Below are 20,287 nucleotides of genomic sequence, written 5' to 3'. Positions count from 1 at the left end.
GCCCCTGGTAAATGGTACCCTAGGTACCCAGGGCCCTGTGACCAGAGAAGGCCCCTAAGGGCTGCAGCACTTATTGTGCCACCCTTCGAGGCACTGTACCCTGACACACACACACACACACACACACACACACACACACACACTGCCTTTGCAGGCTGAGTGTCTTGGTGCAGAACAAGACAGGGAGTCGACATGGCACACATCCCTGTGTGTCATGCCCACAAACCCACTGCCCTGCCATACCTCAGTCACCCCTCTAGCTGGGTGCACTATGCCAGTGGTGAGGGTACAGGTGCATGAGCCCTGTGCCCTTTGCCCCTACAGGACCCAGGGCCATTCCTGGGCACTAAGTGCAGTGCTGCCATTAAGAGTATATGGTGCTGGGAGGTCATCAACACGAACTCCACAGCACCATGATGGCTACACTGAAGACTGAGAAGTTTGGTATCAAACTTCTCAGCACATTAAACCCACACGGATGCCAGTGTGGGATTTAAAGTAAGATGAACGACAGGGCAATTAGAGTTGCTCCCTGAACCTAACCTACAATCCACGTCCTGTCTGAGAGGCTGCCACCCAGCAGACATGTCGCTGGACCCCTGGGTAGAGCCGTCCGCTCTCCTCGGCCTGCAACAATGCACGTCCTGGGCGAGGTGCTAGGTCTCCTCCCCCAGGATGGGCAGGGGGAAGCTTCAAAGGCATGCCGCCTTTGTGAGCCTCCCCAGACCACTTGCTGTACTCAGCAACTGGTCCCCACCGGTTCTAGCCCGCACTCTGGCGGGAAGACTGGCGGGAAACCCCAAGTGAGGAAAGGGGGTATGCCAGCCTCTGCCAACCCCACCCCTCAGGTGGGGGAGGCGAAGTGAAGCACATCTCTGGGCTCTCGCCATCTTGAAGATGGGAAGCCCTACCCCAATCGGGACTAGGCTGCTGCCCCCCTCCCACAGGAGAGTGGCAGGATAGGAGGTGTACCCACCCCAGGGACTGGACCAATTGGTCCCTGCCCCTTACCTACCTTTAACGTCCCTAAATGTAGTATTTAGAGGCACCCTGAACCTACCTTCCTCAGATCCCGAATACGAAACAAGCAAGAAGAACAAGAAGAACGAAGACCTGCTGTGCAGCTGCTAACAAGGAGGAAGACACCAACTGACTTGGCCCCAGCCATACAGGCCTGTCGACCCTCGAACCTGCTCCTGCTAAAACCCAGCGTCTCCAGTGGTCAGCAACCTCAAAAACCCCGAAGGGCCTGACTGCCTTGTGACTTTAAAAGACTGGGACTCCCACGAGCAGTGGTTCTGCTCAAAGCAAGTAACAAGCCCCTGGTGTCAACCAGGAACTGCGACTCCTGCACACACAGCACCCGCCAAGCCCGGCCTGTGCCGGAGTGGACAAAGACCACGAGGACGTCCCCCCAGCAACTGTGACCCCGAATCCAACACCCAAGGACCCACCTCAACGCTCCGGACGCCTACAGCCTCGGACCCAGGGACCCCTCCAACCGCGACCAGTTGAGGGTAAGAGTTCCCAACGCGAAGACACACCCCTGCACCGGCGCCCTGCGGCCACCTGTGCCCAGCTCCTGGGTGCCTACCTAACCTACAGCTTCCCAACTTACCTCTCGAGGTGGTGGTCACACCTGAAGAATCTTCGTCCCCCAGCTTGCAGCCTTTGTTTGTCATAGAGCTTCTCCATTGAATGCCCGATGGCTCAAAAGCACCCTGCACCCAGTCGCCCGAGTGCCCCTGGGAGTGCAACCTCTGTCCTATTTTTCTTCTCCACTTGCCCTGAGCAATTGACCAGGAGCCCAGCTCCCAAAGCCGCGTGACCTGTCTTCTAGCAGCCACCAGCCAAAGGCCCCCTGCCCGCCATAGGCTAACATTGGGCCTAACTCTCTGCACTCGGCTGCCCCTGTGCCGCTGAGGGTGTAGCAACTGTACGTTCCTGACCCTGGGTGACCCCTGAGTCTATGCCGAGAACCTTAACTTTCCCAGTCGAGTACTTACCTCAAAGCCGATAACTCACTTTTTCTCCATAGGGTACCATAGAAGAAATTTCGAGCGAAACCAGTCAAAGTATCTAGTTTTGAAACTTTAAAATATTCAGTAAAAATCTAGCCGATCAACGAAAACGAGATTACTCACCTGTTATCAAGAGAGATCCCAGTGCTGGATCTTGGTGCCCAGCACTAACCCCGAAAAGTAATTTCAACAGTAATTACCGATAACTTGATTTTCCTCCATAGGATAACATTGCCTGGTTTTTGCCAGGAATTCTACCAAGAGTCGATTTTTGAAACTTACAAATATTCCTTAAAAATCGCCTGAGTAACAAAACCAATTTCTTTCAACTGTTTACAGGAAATGCACCAGGGTTGAATCCAGGATCTAAACCGGAGTAAGAAAATCATACGCAAAGTAATTGAAATTGCATTTACTTAAAAAGTCCCATTGAGCTCAATGTTAGAATTGTGTTTGAATTGTGTTGCCTATTGCAACATTTGTAACTATTGCATTCAAAAGTCTATTACCAATTGAAAGTATTTAATTAAAGCATCTCATTCTGAGAAGGTATATTTTGATACCTATTGTTAGTTCTAAAATAAAACTATATATTTTTATATACAAACAATTGGCCTAGAGTTCAGTTCTTGAGTGTGGGAGACCATTTGCTGGCTGAGTGTGTACAACAAATGCTTTACACTGTCCTCCGATACTGCCTTACTGGTCGACCAAGCTACCACTTTAGAGAGTAAGGTTATATCCAACTTTAGCCTCTGCCAAACCTCTGGGGACTCTGTGCACACTGAACTTTACTTTGGTGCAGTATATACAGAGCTACTTTCCTACAATGATCCTATGCTTAATTTGCATCTACATGGTCTTCTGGTATTAAATACTATTAGTTTGGTCTTTTTGGTGTTTATTTCTAGATCATTTGTACTGCAGAACAGGCCAAACTGCTCTATTAGAGCCAGGAGGCCATTCTGAGTTTTAGAGATTAACAGGGTATCAGCGGCAAAAAGGAATGCCAGAACGTTTTGGTCTGCCAAGGTGGGAGAATCACTCTTGCATTTAGATAAATATTCATGACAGCCATTGATAAACAAGAGAAATAGTGTAGGGGCTAGCAAACAGCCTTGGCGGACCTCTTAACTTCTATCTTCTCCATGAGATCCCCATTGGGGCCCCTGTAGACTCGGGTATAGTTATTGGAGTGTAGGCGTTCGATGATGGTTAACAGTTCAAAAGGAATACACAAGTCTGCAAGGGTTTGCTATAATTTAGCCCAAGGGACCATATCACACACAGCCCGCAGATATACAAAGGCTACATACAAACTGCCCTTCCCAGAGTCATTGTGTTCCACCTGAATAAGTATTGAAAAGGAATATGCTACTTACCAGTATGCATCTGTTCTTGGCATGTAGAGCTGCAGATCTACACACTTTTGCATAGATCGTGATTGAGGAGATCAGTATCTAAACAATACCGCGGAGAGCGAGGATTCCGCTTCGATCGTCGAACTGGAATGTTTGAAACCGGAGCGCGAAGTATTACATCCGAGCCCGATGGCGGAAAAAAACAATCTGAGGATGGAGCCGAAGCCCATGCGCAATACGAACCAAGGGAGGAGTCACCCAACCTCATGACTTCCAAAGACTTTCCAAGAGGAAAAACAAACTGCAAACATCCGGGCCCAACACCAGATGGCGATCTATGCAAAAGTGTGTAATCTGCAGCTCATATGCCTCGAACATAAAGGCCTTATCGACTGTGCTTTGTTTGCATCTAAAGCCTGCTTGAAATCGGCTTAAGGTAAGATCTTCCGACATCCACTCATTAAGTTTGTTATTTTCTGTTTTTAAATGTCTTTTTTGATGGTGATTGCGAGTAAGTGGCTCTGTATATACTGTTCCTTAATAGGTACAGGGTGTACAGAGTCCACAGTCCCCAAGGGTTTGACAGAGGCTAAAGTTAGATATAACCTTACTCTCTAAAGTGGTAGCTTGGTCGAGCAGTAAGGCAGTATCAGAGGACAGTGTAAAGCATTTGTTGTACACACTCAGTCAGCAAATGGTCTCACATACTTAATAACTGAACTCTAGGCCAATGGTTTATATATAAAAAAAATATGCTTGTTTTATTTTAGAACAAACAATTGGATTTAAATCTACTTTCTCAGAATGAGATGCTTTATATAAATACTTTTGCAATATGCAATTGACTTTTGTAAACAGTTACACGTGGTTGCAATAGGCAACTCTTTCAAACACAACAATGCATTGAGCTCAATGGAAATTTCAAGTTATTTGCAACAGATTACTTTAAGGATTACTTTTGGAATTCCAGGACTGGATCCTAGATTCAGTCCTGGGTCAGTACTTAGAATCAAGTGATGAAAGTAGACTTAATTACTGTGATTTTTAAACAATATTTAGCTATTTTAAAAGTTGACAGTTAGAAAATATTTCAAAGAAAACAGTCAATGAATCCCTATGGAAGAAAATTCAAGTTGCAGGTACAGTATGTTCTCGTTACTTTTGTAATCCAGTACTGGGTGCCTAGACTCAGTACTGGAACCTTTATCCAAAACAGGTAAGTAATTACGTTTTCAGATATTATACGATTTTTAAAGAATATTTAAAGATTGCAGAAATTGACACTTAGAAGAAATTTCACAGAAAAACAGTCAATGATTTCCTATGGGAGAAAATTGGGTTACTGGTAAGTACAGTTGTAAGTATTTTTCAGAGTCGGTGCTGGGCACCAAGATCCAGCACTGGGAGCTGCTCACCTAAGAGCAGGTGAGTATTTTCGTTTTCGGAACTCGGCTGATTTTTGGTGAATATTTTAAGATTTGAAAAGTCCACACTTAGAAGAAATTTCAGGAAAAAGCCAGTCAATGTTACCCTATGAAGAAAATAGAGTTATCGGTTCAAAGGTAAGTACTCGACTGGCAGAGTTGAGGTTCGGGGCATAGACTCAGGGGTCCCCCAGGGTCAGGTAGGTACAGTTGGTTCACCCTCAGCGACTCTAGGGCAGCCGGGTGCAGAGAGAGTTAGGCCCAATGTTATCCTATGAGGGATAGGGGGGCCTTGGTTGGTGGCTGCTGACTAGCAAGCCATGCGGCTGTGGGAGCTGGGCTCCTGGTCACTTACTCAGGGCAAGTGGGGAAGTAGGTAGGTGTAGAGGTTGCACTGCCAGGGCCACCCAGGCGGCTGGGTGCAGGGTGCTTTTGAGCTTTCGGGCGCTCAATTGATTTCCATGGGAAATCTCCGGTTTAGAAAAAGACTGCAAGCTCGGGGACAAGGATTCTTCAGGTGCCACCACCACTTCAAGATAAGTTGGGTAGTTGGAGGATACGTAGGTAGGTACCCCGGGATTGGGCACAGGGGGCCGCGGGGCGCCGCGTGCAGGGGTGCCTTTTGGTGTCGGGAAATCTTACCCTCTGTTGATGGCGGTAGGGGGGGGCACCTTGTTCTGAGGCTGCAGGCTTCTTCAGGAGTGTCGAGGGAGGTCCTTGGGTGCCGGACTCGGGGTCACAGTCGCCGTGGGGTCGTCTTCGTGGTCTTTGTTCACTCCGGCACTGGCCAGGCCTGGCTGGTGCAGAGTGTGCTGGGTTCGCGGTTCCGGGCTGCTGCCAGGGATTAGAGGTAGGTTTTGAGTAGAGCCTGTACTCATGGGAGTCCCAGGGGCTTAGAGCCAAAAGGTAGCCAGGTCCTCCGGGGTTTGTGAAGTTGCTGGCCACAAGAGATGCTGGGTTGGCGCAGGAGCAGGTTCGAGGGTCGACAGGCCGGTAGGGCTGGGGCCAAGGCAGTTGGTGTCTTCCTCTTCTTAGCAGCTGCAGGGCAGGTGGTCTTTCTTCTTGCTCTTCTTTGTATTTTGGAATCTGGAATCTGCAGAAGGAAGGTTCAGGGTGCCCCTAAATACTAGATTATGGGGCGTTACAGGTAGGTGAAGGGGAGGGACCAATGTGTCCCTGTCCTGGGGTGGGTACACCCCCTATCCTGCCTCTCTCCTGTGGGAGGGAGGCAGTAGCCTAGTCCTGATAGGGTAGGGCTTCCCATCTTCAAGATGGCGAGAGCCCGGAGATGTGCTTCACCTCGCCTCCCCCACCTGAGGGGTGGGGTTGGCAGGCTAGCACATCCCCTGTCCTTATTTGGGGTTTCCAGACAAAGCTTCCCGCCAGAGTCGGGGGTTGCCGTGGCCTGGGGAATCTCACAGAGGCGGCATGCCTTTGAAGCTTCCCCCTGCCCATCCTGGGGGAGGAGATTTAGCACTTCGCCCAGGATGTGCATTGTTGCAGGCCCAGGAGAGCAGGGGCTCTCCCACCCAGGGGTCCAGCAACATGTCTGCTGTGTGGCAGCCTCAGAGCAGACGTGGATTGTAGGTTAGGTTTAAGAGGGCATCTCTAAGATGCCCTCTGGGGTGCTTGGTACATTAAATCCCACACTGGCATCAGTGTGGGTTTAATGTGCTGAGAAGTTTGATACCAAACTTCTCAGTCTTTAGTGTTGCCATTATGGTGCTGTGGAGTTCGTGTTTGACGAGCTCTGAGCACCATGTACTCTTAAATGGCAGCACTACACTCAGTGCTCAGGAATGGACCTGGGTACTGTAGGGGCACAAGGCTCCTGCTCCTGTGCCCACACCATTGGCATAAGGCCCCCAGCTAGAGGGGTGGCTGATGTATGCAGTGGCAGTGTAGGTGATGGGCATGGCACACAGGGATGTGTGTCATGTCGACTTTGTTTTGTCTTGCACCCAGACACCCAGCCTGCAAAGGCAGTGTGTGTGTAAGGGTACAGGGCCTCTAAGGGTGGCACAATGAGTGCTGCAGCCCTTTGAGGCCTTATCTGGTCACAAGGCCCTGGGTACCTAGGGTACCATTTACCAGGGGCTGACATGTGGCCAGTGTTTGCCAATTTGGGTTTTGTGTGTTTTAGGGAAGGAACATAGGCCCTGGGCACCTGATTGGCAGGAGTCCAGGGCACAGTCAAAGTACATTCAGCAATTCAGCAAAAAGTGGGGGCATACCATGCAAGAAAGATGGCTCTCTCACACAGTGATCAATAAGACTAATTGGGCGATAGTTACCTGGTACATTACGGGATCCTTTCTTAAGGAATAGGAACAATCTATGCTAACAATCATGATTCTGGGATTGGGCCTCCCTTCAGGATTTCACTGCATAGTGTATTAATGTATCAGAGCCATTCTCACCGAGACCCACAACTGAGCCTGAAAAATCGAGATCATATTCAGAATATCCCAAACTGACTGGTAATTTGAGTAACAAACATTAATTACCTTTGGTAATTTCTTTCTAGCCGCAGATCACTCACCTTTTGAAAATTTGCCAAGCGTCAGACTGGATCCCGAAACTTTTCAGCAGTACCTTCTTCTGGCTATGCACCAACACCGTTCTGCTCAAGAAAGGACGCGGGCCCTATACAGGTGCCCCTCCTGCGCACTCATCAGTTGCTTTGGAGACTATCCACATCTTCAGATGCTGAGCCCCACAAGCAACTTTGTTAGTGTGCGGATTCCTAGACTTAAAATTTTATTGATGGAGTCCAATCACAGAACAGGGAGGATGGGAAGGCCGATTAGGAATTTGCAGCTAAATAGAGTTTCTACCAGAAAGAGCAGTACCGAAGGTGAGTGATTGGCTCTTCTGATAGAGATCTAGCCACAGATTCCTCGCTTTCTAAATAGATACCAAAGCAATACCTATTTGGAGGGTGGTCTGTGAATGGACTCCAACCAGAAAGTTTTGCAGGATAGAGCAGGCAAAAAGGCCTCCAGGCAAACCGGACTGTCCAGGCAATAAAGCTTTGTGACTGTATTGAGGGAAGACCACTTCACCCCCAATCAACAGATCTGGGTTAACTCCATCTTTCTTTTGCTCACCATACCACCTCAGTTCAGACCAAACCATACGCAAATCAGTCTTGATCCTGACCCTCATGGGAACAGTCCAGCCCGAAGAGCCAAGTCAGGTCCTCCCTGGACCAGAAACAAGTATCCTGGGACCGGTTTCAGGGTATTTCCCCTAATCATCCAGGCTAGCTTGAATCCAATGGCACAGTGAGCCTGGGACCCACGTCTGGGCATGCCCAGCGCACTTAGAGCGAGAAAGCAAAAGACACCCAAAAGATGGACGGAATGCAGAGATAAGCAAACAATCTGCTTAAGACAGGGACTTCATGTGCCAATGCAGTGGTAGCAGCTTTGGCCCCGAGCACGCAGTTCTTCTGGAGACTGCTTTTGGCCAATGCGTGGCAGTTCTTAATGTAGAGCACAATCCAGTGGGAGATTGCTATCTTCCGCACTTTCTTGCATTTTGTTTGCCCCAGAAAACTCCACAAAGATCTGATCATCCACCCGGTGGTCTTTGGTGCCATCCATGTAGAAGCTCAGCACTCTCTTGGGTCCAAGTGATTTCGTCTCTCCTCCTCCTAAGAGGGGTGAGGTAGAACATGGAACACCAGTAGGGTGATGGTTAGACAGACGCGGAATCACACGTTTCAGCCGGAAGGATGCCTTAGTCTACAGAACCGGTTTGTCTGGGAAGAATGAAGGGTATTGTGGAGTGACACAAATAGGCTAAAGCTCACACACAGGTACTGCTGAGGTGATGGCAAAGAGGAACGTAGTCTTGATAGTAAGGAGCCTTAAAGGCCAGCTGTGAAGCGGCTTGAAAGGGGTGCATGTCAGATAAGTCAAAAATCCCATCACAACTGATGACAAAAAGAATGGCTGATCTGGCAAATGTAAAATGGCAGCAAAGGCTAAAAGAAAACCCTTACTTGTGCACAAAGCAAAGCCTTCCGGGGCAAGAAACAACAAATAGAACATCGAATAATTTGCCCTGTAGAGGTCAATTTGGCATGTGCCACACCAAGCCACAAATTTGTCCCAAAAACAGGCATAGACAGTTTTCGTTGAGGGATGCTTGGCTGCCAGGATGATATCAACCGCCTCTGGAGGAAGGCTGAAGTTAATCAGATGTCGCTGCTCAATCTTAAAGCATCAAGGCAGAGACTGCAAATGCTCAGAATTCCCCCATGTTGCTGCGACAGCAGATCATCCCGGAGGGATATCCTGATTGCAGGACATATTCAAACCCACGAGTTCTGAATGCCATACTCTCCATACCGAATAGAGAGACACTAGAATGACTTGGGCCTGGTCCATCCCAGTCTTCTTGTGAACTCACGGCAGAAGTGGTATTGGTGCATCCCAGGTTCCACTCAAGGTGAAATAAGTCTCCAAGCATGAGAACCCTTGGAAACTCCAATGCGCAGAAGCACTGACAGTTCTCTGTGTTGGCAAAAAAGATCGAGCCAATGTTCTCCTTATTCGTGGAAGAGACCATGCGCCCCCTCGGGATGTAGCTGCTATTTGTGATTCACTAGGCATCAACAACTGATCTGGCAGTCCCTGGCAGTCAAGGATACTGCTAGGTGATTCACAATCAGGAAAATTCAATGGCAGATCAGTCATTGGGGAAGTTGATAGGATACAGCGCGAATCCGCTGTAAACGCTCGTATAGAAAAAATGCTTTTTGTCAGGAGACCCCTCACCCACCAGGGTTGTCCCTAGGTGGCATGCTTCATGCTTGGGGTTCCTCTCAATCCTCTGCAGATTGAGGCGTGCTGCAACTTGCGAAATACATAGGAGCATTTACTGGCGTAGACTAGGAGTAGTGCAGTGAAGTGGAGAGGCAAAAGAAAGAAAACTTAAAAACACCTAACTAGTTGCCCACTCTTATTCCCGTCCCTAGTTGGTATGGTTAATAATCAGGGGTTGTTACTGAGGGGAAACCGGAACGCAATGAGTCTGGTGGTTTCAGTAATGTACAGTCGTCAACATGTTTCGAGACGTTCCCTTATTGGCTCTTCATCAGGACTCCACGGGTCCAACCCCGTGTATACCACTCCTAGTCAATCCTATAATAAAGATGCAACACGTGCACACTTGATGCGCATGCACTGTATATACATACGGTTTTTACTTCTTGCCCTGGAGACTGGTTTAATAACCTACTTCTTGCCCTGGAGACGGCATACTCTTGCAGTCTCCAGGGCAAGAAGTAGGTTATTAAACAAGAGGCAGCTTTGACAAAAGTTGGACTACAAGCCCCTCCACCCCTGGGTATTGACCATTATACATTAATATAGCGTTTCCAGAAATACAAATTAATTCTAAAAACGTATGCATATACAGTGCATGCGTATCAAGTGTGCATGTTTTGCGTCCTTATTATAGGATTGACTAGGAATGGTACACACGGGGCTGGACCCGTGGAGGCCTGATGACCGTGGAGTCCTGATGAAGAGCCATTAGGGGAACGGCTCGAAACATGTCGACTATACATTACTGAGACAACCAGACTCATTCCGGTTCAGTTTCCCCTCAGTAACAACCCCTGATTTTTAACCATACCAACTAAGGGCGGGAATAAAAGGAGTGGCCAACTAGTTAGGTGTTTTTAAGTTTTCTTTTTCCACTCCACTTCACTGCACTCCACTTCACTGCACTACACATAGTCTACACCAGTAAGTGCGCCTACGTATTTCGCAAGTAACAGCACACCTAAATCCACAGAGGATTGAGAGGGACCCCAATGATAAAACGGGCCACCTAGGGGCAACCCTAATGGGTGCGGGGTCTCTAGAAAAAAAGTATTTTCTAGACGAGTGATTACAGCGGATTTGCATTGTATCCTATCAACTTCCCTCCGGAGGGCAGGTTTTCTTCAAATTACTCGATTTCGGTTTCTCTACATAAGTCAGGAGGATAAACCTAGCCTCTACCTCTGCCTCTCTCTCAGATCAGCCATTATCATAAACACAAGGCCTCATAGCACAGGGTCGGTGAAACCAATCCAACTGTTAAAACTACTGCATGGCGGTGGTGTTATCCACGAGCTCCTGTACCAGGCTCTTCTTTATGGACGGCAGGAAGGCTTTTAATGCCAAGTGGATAGCCCTCAAATACAGAAGGTTGATGTGGAGCTGGGACTCTGCCAAATAACAGAGGCCTCTGACCTCCACCTCTCTCAGGTGGTCACTCCAACCCAGAAGCGATGCATCAGTCACCACTGTCAGCTCTGGGTGGAAAAGGGAGAGGGGACTGGATCCGTACCCAATGCCCATCCAATAGCCACCTCTGCAGATCTTTTACAGTCTCCTCAGAGCTGGACGTGGTCAGAGAGGTCCCCTTGATATTGGGCCCAGATCCCACTGCAGAGCCCCATATACCACCTGGCGTGCTCAACCGGCAGGATTAAGAAGACCATACGTCCCACCAGCTTCAGAGTCAACCTTACTGAATCCAGGATTGAGGCTCAAAGATCGGGATCATAGCTTCAATGTCCTAGACACTTTCTCAGAGAGGTGGGGGTGTTGAAGGGGATGGTAAGGGGTGGGTCACAAAACCTAACAGTGTACAGAATGCCTTTGATGAAAGAGCGGGTCTGAGAAAGAGTCAGATGTGACTTCAGCATGTTGAAAGTGAACCCCAAAGAAGAGAAGATGCTCACCGTAGTCTGGAGTTGATGGAACACTGTCTGGGGCAAACCCACCTTAAAAAAGCCAGTCATCATGGTAGGGGAAGACTGGCACCCCTGACCTCCGAAGGTGTGCTGCCACCATCATTACTTTCATGAACACCAGAGGGGAGCTGCTGAGACTAAAGGGGTGCACAGTGAACAAAGAAATGCTCCTCTGCCACCATGAATTACAGGTAGCACTGATGGACTGGCACGACAAATATCGAAATATGCATCCTACAGGGTCAATGCTATCATCCAGTCTACAGGGTCAAGGGCAGACTACACCTTTGCCAAGGTGAGCATTTTGAATTTCTCCTTCCAGAGGAAGGTGCAGAGAGGGAGCAGATCTAGAATACACTGAAGATCTCCATCCTCCTTGGACAGCAGAAAGTCGCAAGAATACCGGCCCTGCTTCTGGCACCATCACACTGTCAACAGCCGCTTTCTCCAAAAGGGCTAGCACTTCCTTCCACAAAATGGAAAGATGGTCCTCAGTCAGTCACTGAGGTGATGGTGGAAGGTGGGACAGAAGAGAGAAAGGGCAAGGTATTTCATTGCAAACATTCTGTAGGACCCATCTGTTCAACGTGATCACTTGCCAGCCCGTAAGCAGCAGTGGGTTTTGCCTTCCACCAGGTGGCTGTGTTCCTGCAAGGGCACACTTAAGTGGTTTGACAGTTGGGGCCACGGAGGCTCCAGACGGTACAGAGAGCGAACCCATTAACAGTATCCCAGATGGAAGGACTCTTGGCTCCTTTGGGCCGAAGGCACACCAGAGGGACTCGGCAGGGATTCAAAGAGCTGGAGCATGGCTGCGCCAAACGCTTTGATTTGAAGGGGGTGGTTGAAGTCCCCGGAAACCAGGGTTGTGCCGGATTCAGCTGCGAGATAGAGAGGTAGTGCCATTCCCACTATAGCTCAGGTGAATGTGAGCAGCACCAGGGAGCGCAATCCCTCTTTAACTTATATTTCTTACGCTTAACTGAGGATTTGGAGTGTGACAAAGACGGACCTCTAGAGCCGCTCAGTCGACTCTGGGAAAGAGACCAGGACCTAGAGCAGGCACTGAACACCGAGTGAAATTTGGAACAGTGCCAATGCTGAGCCTTCTTATGGTGATGTAAAATTTCAACTTGCATACCCTGATGGCTGTCAGCCTCATCGATGCGCAGTCACTGCAGGCTTTGAAGTCGTGGTTGGATATGAGGCACCAAAGGAACACCTGATGAGGATCTGTCACATTTGTTTGCAAAAGTGCCTACAGGGCTTGAAACCTGTTTTAGAGTGTGAAATCCCTTGCACACTGTAGAACTTTTGTTGAAATGTCATAAGGGCCTCAAGATGCAAGGAGCACAGGATCCATACCAGGTTACGTGTATAGAAAGGAACGAGCGCGCACCCGAGGGAATGGCTCCTAGACAGATCTCGCACATAATTTTCAGAGCAGAATGACATCAGTCCGAAGCTGCAAGGTGCCACCTTCTGGCATGCAGAGGTACTGCTGAAAAGTTTCCAGATCCAGTCTGACACTTGCGCAGTATTCAAAAGGCAAGGAATCTACAGCTATTAGTCTATCAGAAATGTGTTTTACAACACCTCAACAAAGGAACTAAGAGCAACTAAAGTAGAACTGAAAATATTTATATTGAGGCAAAAGGACCAACTGTAGAATAATACAGGCACTAGATAAACATACATTTAAAAAGTAGACAGCAAAGTCCTGGAAGATTAATCATACTACATTACACCAATTAAAAGATGTGATTTAATAAAAATGAATTAAACTTGTAAAAACTCAGGCAACTAATTATTAAGATGTCACATATCTTCTTTTTTTGCACTTACGAGAGTGGGGGAATTCTGATCAGGCCAAAAGGATTCCGGAATAGGCCAATGGCCAATTGGGACACCAGTTTTAGGATTCGGTCTGACATAGATGAGTTTGTGACAGCTATGCCAAGGCTGGGGTCCAAAGGATCTTACTGTATCTACGATTCCATCTAAGGGATTAAAAAAAACATGCATACAAAACTCAATTCTGTAATTCCATCATGTGGATTTGGGTAACAAGTCACATTAAAGCAGTGCTATTTAGATAGTCTTTCTCCATGAAATGAAGAAATCATCGGGGGGGATTAGAACTTGTATAACACATAGAAATCTTTCATAAGGAACATGAAGTAGCAATAAATGCACAAATGAAAAGAAGCCTAACAATTTCAACTGTTCAACTCTTCTCCAGTCTCCCACAAGTTTTCTGTTTTTAACATTCACACTTGTCACTTACTATTCATTTGCTGAAATCCTAGTCAGTACCTTTCGTAAAAAAGATAAAATATAAAAAGGGCATCCCAATTACTACCACAAATAGACAAAGGACACTGCTAAACCTATAACACTATCTTAGACAGTTACCCACAAGAATCTTGAAATGTAATGTTTAAAAATGGTGTTAAATTCCTATATTCTATTTGTGGGTAACCGGGGATTAAGGTGTAAAGCCATTCTCTACTGTGACTATCAAACTCCTTTCTTCCTTGTAATTGGTAGCCCGCTTAAAGACACCATAACCAACGAACGCACAAGTTACTACTTGTGTAACGATATATCTGTAAGATACATTAGTTAGTGATAAGATTCCTTACCTTAGAATATCCCCAGGAGTCAGAGTGGATCCGGAAAGTTTCGCTTAGCAGTACCCCTGCGCGTCAGTAGGTGGCGTCGTGCTGCTTCACGCCCATCACTGGCGTCGTAAGCACCCAGATGATGCAACGGAGATTACTTAAGCGCCACCCATGCGCGCTGACGTCACTTCTGTACACGACTTTCCGTGCCAGGAACGCAGAGCCATGCAAGATACTGACCATTGGTGCAGAAAACTAGGGCCCTAAGAGGGATGACCTTAACCCTAGTAACCAGTTCGCAGAACGGGGAGGATGGGTGGGGCGGTAAGGAATCTATGACTAACTAATGTCTCTTACAGATATATCGTTACACAAGTAGTAACTTGTGCATCTGAAAGAGACGTTAGTGATAGATTCCTTACCTTAGAATAGATACCCCAGCAATACCAACCCAGGTGGTGGGTCTGCGAACAAATTACACCAGAAAGTCACGGAGAACAGAACGGCCAAAGAAGCCGTCTCTCCGGACTTGACTATCAAGGCAGTAATGCTTGGTAAACGTGTGCAGCGAGGCCCACGTAGCTGCCTGACAAATGTCCTGTAAGGGAACGCCGCGTCCCAAGGCAGTAGTGGCTGCAGTTGCCCTGGTGGAATGGGCACGCAGCCCCACAGGAGGCTCCTTCTTAGCCAAGGAGTAACATGCTTTGATGCACAGAACGACCCACCGCGAGATGGTTCGTTTGAGCACAGCCCTACCTTTTTTGGCACCCACGTACCCAACAAAGAGCCGGTCAACCACCCGGAACTGCTGTGTATGCTTCAGATAGAACGCAAAGGGCTTGAAAGGAGCGCACAACAGCTAGGTCAAAACGAGATTCAAGTCCCATTGAGGTCTGATGAACGGCACGGGAGGAAACGTGTGCGTAATGCCTTTAAGGAAACAGTTAACAACCGGAGACTTAAAAAGAGAAGGCTGATCAGGAAGCCGGAGAAAGGCGAAGATGCCAGAAAGATAACCTTTGAGAGTGCCCAGAGCAGAGCCCTGCCAGGCCAAGGAAAGCAGGAACAGAAGAACTTCCGAAAGAGGATCCACAGCCTTCGCTGTGCACCATGCCACAAATTTGTTCCACTGACGGGCGTAAACCGTTTTAGTGGAGGAACGCCTGGCTGCCAAGATGACATCACAGACTTCGAGTGGAAGTTCGAAAGCTGTCAACTGTCGCCGTTCAATCTCCACGCATAGAGGTGGAGGTTGGACAGGTTCGGGTGGAGGACAGTCCCCTGCTGCTGCGCCAGAAGATCCTCCCGAAGAGGCAGACGGATCGGGGGATCGATCGCCATGCTAAGTAGCTCGGGATACCAGTATCTTCGTGCCTAATCCGGAGCCACAAGGAGGACTTGGGCCCGGTCGCACCGGATCTTCTTCAGCACTCTAGGCAGAAGTGGTATAGGCGGAAAGGCGTACAACAGACCGCAACTCCACTCGTGATGAATAGCGTCGCCGAGCGAGTGCCGCCTTGGAAATTCCAACACGCAGAACTGATGACATTGCCCGTTCTCTTCAGTGGCGAATAGATATAACCAAGGATCTCCCCACTGCTGAAAGAGACCTTGTGCCACATCCGAGTGCAGACGCCATTCGTGATCCATCAAGCACCAGCGGCTGAGTTGGTCTGCCCTTGCGTTCAGAGAACCTGCCAGGTGTTGAACCACCAAGGTAATGCCTTGATGCTCCAGCCATGTCCAGAGGCGCAGAGCCTCCTGACATAGGGGCCAGGACCCCACCCCGCCCTGTTTGTTGCAATACCACATGGCGGTGGTGTTGTCCGTGAACACCTGCACCACACTTCCCCGGACAGAGGGAAGGAATGCCTTCAGTGCCAGTCGGATCGCCCGAAGCTCCAACAGATTGATATGGAGCCAGGACTCCGGAGACCAGAGTCCTCTGATCCCCGCCTCTCCCAAGTGGCCTCACCATCCCAGGAAGGACGCATCCGTCAAGACTGTGTGCTCCGGTTGGGGAAGGGAGAGGGATCTGCCATTGACCCAATCACGTTTTGTGATTGTCGTGCAGTGCCCTCCGAGATCTGGAGATGATCTGACAGGTTGCCCTGATGCTGCGCCCACTGGAACTTCAGGTCCCACTGCAGAGCCCGCATATGCCATCTGGCATGTGGCACTAGCAGGATGCAGGAGGCCATCCGGCCCAGGAGCCGGAGGGTCACCCTGACTAACCCGGGACAGAGGTTGAAAGGTCGGAATTATAGCCTGAATATCCCGGACTCACTGCTCGGGACGATAAATCAGAAACCGCGTCGAATCCAGAACCACACCGATGAAGGGGAGCTTCTGAGAGGGACTCCGGTGCGACTTCGGCACGTTAATGGAGAACCCAAGCAAATGCAGGAGGTCAGCTGTAGTCTGAAGGTGGCTGACGACTGCCTGGGGCGAGCCCGCCTTCAACAACCAGTCGTCAAGGTAGGGGAAGACTGACACCCCCCAACCAGCGCAGATAAGCTGCAACCACCGCCATCACTTTCATGAACACCCGAGGGGCGCTGGTAAGGCCGAAGGGGAGCACGGCAAACTGAAAATGCTCCTGGCCTACTGTGAACCGCAGGTAACGCCGGTGGGCTGGCAGGACGGGGATGTGAAAATATGCGTCCTGCAAGTCCAACGCTACCATCCAGTCTCCAGGGTCGAGGGCAGCTAGGACCTGAGCCAGTCAGCAACTTGAACTTCTCCTTCCGGAGTAAGCGATTGACGTCCCGGAGGTCCAAGATAGTACGCAGACCCCCTTTGTCCTTCTTTGGGACCAGAAAGTAGTGAGAACCACCACTTCCTGCCTCCGGTCCAAAAACGCCTGGCCAACAGGATCTGGACACGGGACCGCAGGGCCCGAAGGCACGCCGGCAGGAGCCCGAGGCCTAAAAAGGCGGTCCATGGTAGCAAGGAATTCTTGCATCTGTTCGGGAGTCGCCGACGGACCCGGATATGGTGGGTAGGCCGCGAAGCCCCTGTCCCCCTCGTCCGCCTCCGGGGAGCGACAGGGGGGGAACGTCGAAGAGCGAACATGCTTCTTCGACTTCTTTTTATGGCGTCGCTTACCAGAATCAGAAGGGAAGACTTGGAGCCTGAGGAGTGACTGCTCCGGTCCCGCGAGCGGTCCCGGGAATGGCCCCTGTACCCGGAGCGGCGACGTGAAGAATGCCGGACCTCCAGCAACTTCCTACGCTGCTGCCGAAAAGGCCTTGGGGGCCATGGCTCGACAATCCCAGCAGTCCCGGAAGTTGTGGGCAGTCTCCAGGCAGTAGAGGCAAACATCGTGGGGGTCCGCCACCGACATATTCCGGCAACAGGCCCCACAGGACTTAAAGCCGGGCATCCATACGTGCACCTGGAGAAAAGAGGAGACAAAGTCTCAAAATAGTAGTCAAAAAGTGACTAAGGTACGTGCTCAATCCAGATCTGCGCTTGCTGGCGCGGAAAAAGAAATAACTGACGTCAGCGCGCATGGGTGGCGCCTAAGAACTCTCCATGGTGTCATCTCGGCGCTTACGACGCCAGTGACAGACGCGGAGCCGCACGACACCACCTACTGACGTGCAGGGGTACTGCTAAGGAAAACTTTCCGGATCCAGTCGGACGCCTGGGGATATTCTAAGGTAAGAAATCTATCACTAACGGGTTTCTTTCAGATATACACACTAACCCGTTATATATTTGGTGGACAAAAGTATGTAATAAACATGCAATGGTAAATCTAACTGCTGCAATTCAAAATAATCAGACCCAGAATTATCAAATTAGACAAGATGTAGAATTAGAACTTATATGAAAGGTGTGTGTCTCAGAATATACCCAATAATCGACAATCAGATGTGTTACAGATACTGAGAGTCTGCAATAAGTGAATGTGTTCTATCTGGGGGCAGCAAAAACATTATTCAAACGCCTACAGATTGTTCAAAATGCTGCTGCACAGCTTTTGCTCCACTCTCATAAATTCACCTCCACAGACATTATGTTGGGTAATTTACATTGGCTACCTATTAAGGGCAGTGCACATTGTAAGGCATTGTGCTAAATGCACAAATTCCTTTTAAACACCGGACCTATTTATGCTAGAGCCTTGTGGTCTCTGAATTCCCCCTACACTCTTGTTGCGGTCTAGTCATAGGAGGTTAGCCGTACTTCCTAAAATTAGGAAATCCCGCCAAGGAGGGCGAGCATTATTTTTCCTTCGACCGAGACACTGGAATGATCTACCTCACACAATGCGGGAGAGGCATTCACTCTCTGTTTCGCAAATCTTTAAAGACATGGCTGTTTCAACTTGCGGAATCTTCCCAACTCTGCATTTTCTCTTGATACCACTCTGGTTTGATCTATTTTCCGTAATCAAGCTTAGAGCTGGGAACCCTTTTTTAGGTACCCATGCGCTATACAAATTGCACATTTTTAATTCTTAATTTGAGAAAGCAAATATTTGGAAGTAAAAATGAGGAGAATTTGATTGACTGTTGGAGAGGTGATCTTCGACACATGGGCTGCATAAGCTTTTTCTAGTCCACTTCAATCAGTGCTCTTCTTTGCAGGTCATTATTATAAACTGCCAAAACACATTTTTAGATATGCGAGTTTTATACCAACATTAAGTCGTACAATATGCCAATGAAACATTAAGTTTTCCAGTAGAACATAAGGAGTGTGAAGTGTGTATTAATAATTTGCATTTAACATGTTTAACAGGAAAAAAAGAAATAATAAGCAGTGATGAGTACGTTTGAATTTATCTCAGTGAAGTAATTACTCTACGTCAGCGGTTCATAACCTTTTGGCTTCTTTGGACTCCACAGAATTCCTACAGGAAGCCAGGGGCCCGGGCTAAATAGTTTCTACGACTCAAACCTCAAAACACAAAAACACAAACTAGTATACATTTAATACACCAATTGTGAAATATTTTATTTCATTCACAAACATATATACAAAAGTAAACATTTTAATGGGAAAGTTGGAGTTTTAAAGTAAGTGGTTTAAAAGCATGAAGTGATATTCTAAACAATAGCTTGGTCTTTTTTTGCAACTAATTAACCCTGGCGGAGCGGGATTACGCGGAGGTCCACAGAGTTAGGGACAATCTCCTTGGAGCTCTGCTCCACGTCTCCACCCCCACATTAAGATTTAATTAAAAGTACATAACAGATTAAAGAAAAAACGACTTTCCTTCACTGTGGCATCCCCGGGTTGCCTTCCTCCTCTTTGCAGTTTCAGAGTGATCTGCGCATGCACCCGCGCATTTCTTGCAAGGTATGCGCGGGCACCGGCGCATGTGCAGATCACCCTGTGACGGCAAAGTGGAGGACGACGACAGCAGCCCGGGGACGCCGCAGTGAAGGTAAGTCTTATATCTTTAATCTTCCATGTACTTTTAATGAATTCTTAATCGGGGGGTTGGAGGCGGGGGCTGGTCAATTCTGCTCCGGATTGTGCAGAGATTTGCCTACTCCGCGTTCTCCGGGGAACGCAGAGTTGGCAAATCTCAGCACACTCCGCGGGGAGCGGAGTTCACCGCCCACGGTTACTGCTAATGCATGCTCTCTTTTCGGTGGAGAACACGATTGCTTCAATTGAGGCCACCAATCGTCCATAATAGATTGTTTGCTGTACTTGTGCTGCTCCCACGAATCGAGCAAATTTGACCAACTTCATTTTTAGCTTCCACTTTCAAAAATATAATATGGGGGCGTGGTCTCGCCAGCAATGGAGTAAGACGTGGGTCGCTGCCGCTCCGGGCCGCCGCTGAGATCAAACGCCTCAAACAGCGGTGTACCGGCGGACTCTGGCCCTGGTCAGCAGCCCCTGCAGGGCGGAACACTGGGGGCGGTGTAGGAGGACACCAGCGATCGCCGCAGAGGCTGGACGGCGCCGTTCGGGGGGGGAACGTTGAGAGCCGGCCGCACTGTCCGCCATTTCCGGCCCTTCAAATCTGCGCGCCCTGTGCTCGGAGGCTCCCGGACGGAGGAAGCATCGCTGGATTGGCCACCGGAGAGGATCTACCTGGGGGTCCTGGCCGTGGCGGCCCCGGACGGAC

General features: G+C 48.9%; 1 protein-coding gene across 1 annotated transcript in view; it reads right to left on the bottom strand.

Annotated features, from left to right (window-relative positions):
• Positions 1–20,287, bottom strand: part of INTS6 (integrator complex subunit 6) — a 487,951-nt gene that overhangs the window by 293,189 nt on the left and 174,475 nt on the right. The window contains exon 7 of the mRNA XM_085621797.1: positions 13,412–13,566. Within this exon, the coding sequence (XP_085477923.1) occupies positions 13,412–13,566 (155 nt within the window). The remainder of the gene's footprint in view (positions 1–13,411; positions 13,567–20,287) is intronic.

This window comes from Triturus cristatus, chromosome 8 (genome assembly GCF_964204655.1).
Source record: "Triturus cristatus chromosome 8, aTriCri1.1, whole genome shotgun sequence".
Lineage (NCBI taxonomy): Eukaryota > Metazoa > Chordata > Amphibia > Caudata > Salamandridae > Triturus > Triturus cristatus.
This window is presented reverse-complemented; position numbering and strand designations above follow the sequence as displayed.